Source organism: Aegilops tauschii, chromosome 7 (assembly GCF_002575655.3).
Source record: "Aegilops tauschii subsp. strangulata cultivar AL8/78 chromosome 7, Aet v6.0, whole genome shotgun sequence".
In the NCBI taxonomy this organism is placed as follows: domain Eukaryota; kingdom Viridiplantae; phylum Streptophyta; class Magnoliopsida; order Poales; family Poaceae; genus Aegilops; species Aegilops tauschii.
The window spans coordinates 44,539,783-44,545,929 of NC_053041.3; the positions used below are offsets into that span (position 1 = coordinate 44,539,783).

Genomic DNA, 6,147 nt, shown 5'->3' on the forward strand with positions numbered 1-6,147 from the left:
TAATTATGTTAATGCACTAATTCACCCCGCCCCCACTAGGCGACATCCACGATCTTTCAATACAAGTACTCCCCCGCCCGAATTACGTCCTGAAAATGGATAGAAATGGATGTATCTAGAACTAAAAATATGTCTAGATACATCCATTTCTGCGACAAATAATTTGGGACGGAGGGAGTATATACTAAACATATCCTTAGCCCGTATGAATTTTCATTGATGACAACAGGAACGGAAAGAAATTCTAAAGAGATTTTAGTCTAAACATATCCAAAGCCGGTTGATAAGTTTCCAGAAAAACAATCGATCAAGAGTGCGTTTCCTGCCTATTTTGTATCCTCTATAATGTATCAGGACATGCTTTCACACCAATGGTTCAATATTTAGACGGAATACTAGTACACACCAGGATAAGGCGTCAATAAATCTTTACCTTTTTCATTCCTCATTCTAAATAGATTGATACATGAAACATACCAGTATATATATGCCCATATATGCATCCAAAGATTCATCGAGCAAACAAGCAAACACTCCAGCCTACCATTGCACCCATCCCACAACCTTGTCAACTCTTCTCTTTGAAATGGATAATGTGGTAGTGTTGATTGTCGGCACTGGGCCAGCAGGCCTTGCAACAGCAGCATGACTTAGCCAATTCTCAATTCCCTATCTCATTGTCGAGCGTGAAAGTTGCAGCGCGTCGCTTTGGTCCAACCGCGCCTACGATCGCCTCAAGCTGCATCTTCCAAAGGAGTTCTGTGAGTTGCCACACATGTCATACCCACTAGATGCTCCAACATACATACCAAAAACCTTGTTTGTGAAGTACTTGGATGACTATGTAGAGCGTTTCAATATTCAACCCAAGTATCTCACTAGTGTGGAGTCATCCACATTTGACGATGACAAAAAATGTTGGTCCATCATGGCACATGACATGGCAAAGAGCACAATAGTCAGGTTCACAGCAAAGTTTCTTGTTGTGGCAAGTGGTGAGAATAGTGCAGAGAATATTCCAATGATCCCCGGACTGCAAAGTTTTCCGGGTGATGTCGTCCACTCCTCAAGCTACAAGTCAGGCAAGAGCTACTCTGGCATGAATGTATTGGTCATTGGATCTGGCAACCCTGGAATGGAATTTGCTTATGACCTTGCGGCCTATGGTGCCAATACTTCAGTCATTATACGAAGCCCGGTATGTACACGCACTATATATTATTTTTTGACCTGGAAACACTAGGGAATCCCCCACCCCCACCCTATGGGCACTATATATTTTCTGTGGGTACATGGCAATTTCTTATTATAACCACCACTAGATGGATGCATTTTTCAGAGTTATTACTAGAAATTATGTCATGGTATAAAGCGATAGATTGTTTTATAACATGCACAAACAACTAAGCAATTAGACGAACTACACCGAAAAATTAACTCTTGAAAGAAGATGATTCTATGAAATTTTATTCGATGATGCAGGCTTCAAAAGAGATGTGACATGTTTTGTGGTTGCAGATTCATGTAATGACAAAGGAACTAATCCGGTTGGGGATGACACTTGCTCGCCGCCTTCCACTGAATCTAGTGGATAAGCTCCTTGTGATGGCGGTGAATTTAATATTTGGAAACCTATCGAGGTATGGCATCAGAAGGCCAAAAATGGATCCAATGATCCTCAAGTCAAAAACCGGCCGATCCGCTGTTATTGATGTTGGCACTGTTGGGTTAATCAAAAAAGGTATCATCAAAGTAAGTATATCCTTAACATGACATAAATTTCATAACATATGTTGTCTTTATATGGCAAGTTATCAATATTCTATTTATCTCCTACAGGTACAGGGGAGCATTAGTAAGATCATGGGCGATATAGTTGAATTTCAATGCAGTAAAAAGATATCATTTGACGTGATTGTGTTTGCAACTGGATACAAAAGCACAGCAAATATATGACTCAAGGTAACAACATCGATGTTTGAATATGTCTGAGTTTGTTTTCTTGGTGCAACAATTGTTAAATGTGCTAACAAGCTCTATGTTATTTTTTTATCCCAGAATGGCGAGAGCATGTTAAATGGCAATGGACTGCCCATCAAAGAATATCCGAATCATTGGAAAGGCGAAAATGGGCTCTACTGTGCTGGGTTAGGAAGGAGAGGATTGGCTGGTATTGCAGCAGATGCCAAGAATATCGCCAATGGCATCAAATCAGTGATAGGCGCTATGTCCAGCTAAATTATCAAATAGTGAATGCGTCTTCGACAACGCGATGCCTTCCATCACTAGGCTCCTCAACAAGAGCAAGGATGAGATCCAATGATGGGGTAAGGCAGGGGCACAAGGACCGCGGGTTGTTCTTCACCAATCCTCGGATGTCCACTGAGTTGTATGATGTACTATAAAATTAACCTCCTAGGAGGACTATAACTTCCCCCCATCCTTTCAATGCAATGAAACGCATAGGTCATTTGTGTTTTCTCGATTTGTTTTTTTATCTTTTACAAGTAGTTTACCAGTGCTAGACGGTTGATTTTTTGAAAAATCTATCCACGGCCACCTGTCTATCTATCTTCATCTATATTTGATAGAACCAGATTTTTGTTTATTTCAAGGTTCATATGTGCCAGGGAGTAAGCATTAATTTTATAATATAATCAAGGGATTTATACTCACATGGTGAAAAGAGCTTTGTAATTTTTATTGAACGGTTACCTACAGTATTTTATTTACTTGAATTTACACATGCAAAAGTCGTCCCCTTGAACATGATGTTCAACAACAAGGGACTAACTGTCTGCGAAAAAAAAACAAGGGACTAAGTGCAATTAATACAAGGACAATGCTACATCTACGTAAACTAATCTATGTACTTTACGTAATGTGCAACATAGACACTCTGGATTGGATATAGGAGGATTGTGGGGCCACCTCCCTCAAAATCAGGGGGGAGAGAATCATTGTTAGAAAGTCTACGTTATACACCCCTCGTATAAAGGGTAGTATAGACTTTTGCCTAATCACCGTATATGTTGTACAAGGCTAATTTAGAAACGGACACAGAACTGCCCCCTCCCCCCCTGCGGCCTTGGCTTGGCCCACCCCTCACGGTCTTTGCGTACAGGGCTAGTTTAGAAACGGGCGCACAACTCCCCGGCCCCCTCCCACCAACGGGCCAAACCCTATTCGGCGCCTTTAGCGCCCGAATATGGCATTTCTGCAAACGGGCGCATACCCCTCTCTGCGCACTGGGCCGGCCCATTTCTGCCCTTTTTTTTGTTCTAAACTGCAAAAAACTGTGGGCTGTTGACACTCGAACTCACATTAGTGAACCTTTTTCACATTAGTGAACTTTTTTACCGAAATTGGTGAACCTTTTTATAAACCTGAGAACCTTTTTTCAAAATTTGGTGAACTCTTTTCAAATTTGTGAACCTTTTGTGAAAACTAGTGAACCTTTTTCACATTAGTGAACTTTTTTACCGAAATTGGTGAACTTTTTATAAACCTGAGAACCTTTTTTCAAAATTTAGTGAACTCTTTTCAAATTTGTGAACTTTTTTTATCTAAATTGGTGATTTTTCTAAAATCAATGAACTTTTCTCAAATCCATGAACTTTTTTTTTCAAAATTTGGTGAACTCTTTTAAAATTTGTGAACTTTTTTTATCATAATCGATGAACCTTTTTAAAATCCATTAACTTTTCTCAAATCCGTGAGCTTTTTTCAAAATTCAGAGAACTATTTTCAAATTTTTGAACTTTTTTTAAGAAAATTGATGAACTTTTTTCGATTTTATGAATTTGTTTTGAGAAAATCCAAGAACTGCTTTTAAAATAGATGAACTTCTTAAGAATTCGTGAAATCTTTTTTCATATTGACGAGTTTTTCCCCAAATAATTTATACTGGGACCGGAAAAATGGTCAAATAGCGTGTTTTTCAATTGATGACATCAAAGCGATGGTGGCGCAGTGGTTAGTCGCTCGTGTATTTAGAGTTGGCATGCTGGTTCATTTTTGCTAGACGCCAGCGATGCTGGGCCGGCCCATGCTGCCTTCGAGCGCCAGCTAGCCTAAGCGGCGCTGATGGCGCCGAAGAGGACCTCTCCATCAATGGCCTGTGCTTGGCCCATTCATATTTTCTTTTGTTTTTCCAAACTTCAAAAATGGGCAAGAGTAGGTTACAATCCCTCAACCTAACGGATCAAGTCAACTAGGACAACCAACTCGGCCACAACAACTTACGTGCCAATAAACTGTTTTTCCTCTTTTTTGTTATGCGTCAACTATGTAACACTACAACGAAGGCTCTAATTATATTTTTTGTGTTTTCTTTTGCCAGTTTTTCTACAGTTTTTTATTTTCCTTTTTCCTGTTTTCTTTCTTAAAAGCATGAACCTTTTTCAATTTTCTAGAACTTTTTTCAAATCTGTGGTTTTTTTCAGTTTTTTGCAAACTGTCTAGTTAACATTTTTTAAAATCCATGAATATTTTTCAGTTTTTTGCAACTTTCTTAGTGAACTTCCTTTTTAAAATCTGTGAACTTTTTTAAAATCCATGAATTCTTTTTCAAAAAATGATGAAAATTTTCCAAATCCGAGAATTATTGTTCAAAATCCGGATGCTTTTTCAAATATGTGATTTTTTTTCAAAATTGATGAACTTTTTTCAAATCCGTGAACTTTTTGGTCCAAATCGATGAACTTTTTTCAAACCAGAGAACTTCATTTCAAAACCCATGAACTTTTTTTCCAATTCGTGAAGTTTTTTCAAATCTAACAATTTTAAAAAAAAATTATGAATTTTTGTCTAAGTTTGTGAACTTTTCAAAATCATGAACAAATTTCGAAATTCATGAAATTTTCCAATTTTCTGAACAATTTTTGAATTAATGCACTTTTCCCCATCCTTTCAATGCAATGAAATGCAAAGGTCTTTTGCGTTTTCTTGATTTTTTTTATCTTTTTCATGTAGTTTACCAGGGCTAGTGTGCTAGACAGTTGATTCTTTGAGAAATCTATCCACTGCTTCTCGATTTTTTTTATCTTTTTCATGTAGTTTACCAGGGCTAGTGTGCTAGACGGTTGATTCTTTGAGAAATCTATCCACTGCCACCTGTCTATCTATCTTTGATAGAACTAGTTTTCTGTTTATTTCAAGGTTCATATGTGCCAGGGAGTAAGCATTACTTTTATAATATAATCAAGGGCTTTATACTCACATGGTGCAAAGAGCTTTGTAATTTTTGTTGAACAATTACCTACAGTATTTTATTTATTTGAATTTACAGATGCAAAAGTCATCCACTTGAACATGATATGTAACAACAAGGGACTAAGTGCAATTAATACAATCCCAAATCATCAACAGCAAATGGTGCAAAAGATAATCAAGTCAAAGTAGTTCATTTCTTCATGTCAAACACACACGAGTAATTGCAGTAGCTTCCAAGTTTTTATTTATTACTCCAAACATTTGCTTGATATGTACGTGATTCAGCACCCATCTTCAAGCCAAGCCAGGATAGATGCTTTATACCCGTTCCATATTAATTAGTGAAAAAAATCTAGTTTAATCTACCACTGAGCACAAACGTAATTTCCTTCGCAGAACCACCTTCAGCAGTTGCTTCGCCACTTCCGTCAGAGTTTAGACATCCTCTGGTGTTCTTCCCTTTCTGTAGAGGCAAGGAGAATGAAGTGTACCTCTGTTTGCGCTTTGTTATTAGTCAGACTAATATTATAGGCATGGCATTCAGATTTCATCCATAGGCATGGCATCCAGATTTCGTCGATTATAGCTACCATTTATCAATGTGCAAATGGAATTGCTAGAACTAGTCAATGTTGGAAATTCATTCTCAGAATCGATCACATCAAATCACCCAATAAACATGCGCACATAAAACTGATAGCCAAGGGCCCGTATCGAGCCCTTTGTTTTTCTCTTTATTTCAATTTTCTGGTTTTCTCTCTACGGCTACAAAACTCACCCAACGCTGCGTACATATACACATAGCCAGGACTAACTATCCTACTCGAAGCCGACTCACCCAAGCCAACACGTACCAAAACTAGCGCATGAAACCGACTCAACCGAAACTAATTCAATTCCTATACGTACTACTTCTCAGTACTAGGACACGGC

General features: G+C 38.1%; 1 protein-coding gene across 1 annotated transcript; it reads left to right on the forward strand.

Annotated features, from left to right (window-relative positions):
• Positions 1-928: 928 nt before the first annotated feature.
• Positions 929-2,238, forward strand: LOC141026746 (probable indole-3-pyruvate monooxygenase YUCCA11). The gene is made up of 4 exons (XM_073503593.1): positions 929-1,198; positions 1,519-1,752; positions 1,840-1,911; positions 2,059-2,238. Exons 1-4 carry the CDS (start codon positions 929-931, stop codon positions 2,236-2,238), a joined length of 756 nt encoding a protein of 251 aa, XP_073359694.1.
• Positions 2,239-6,147: the final 3,909 nt, after the last annotated feature.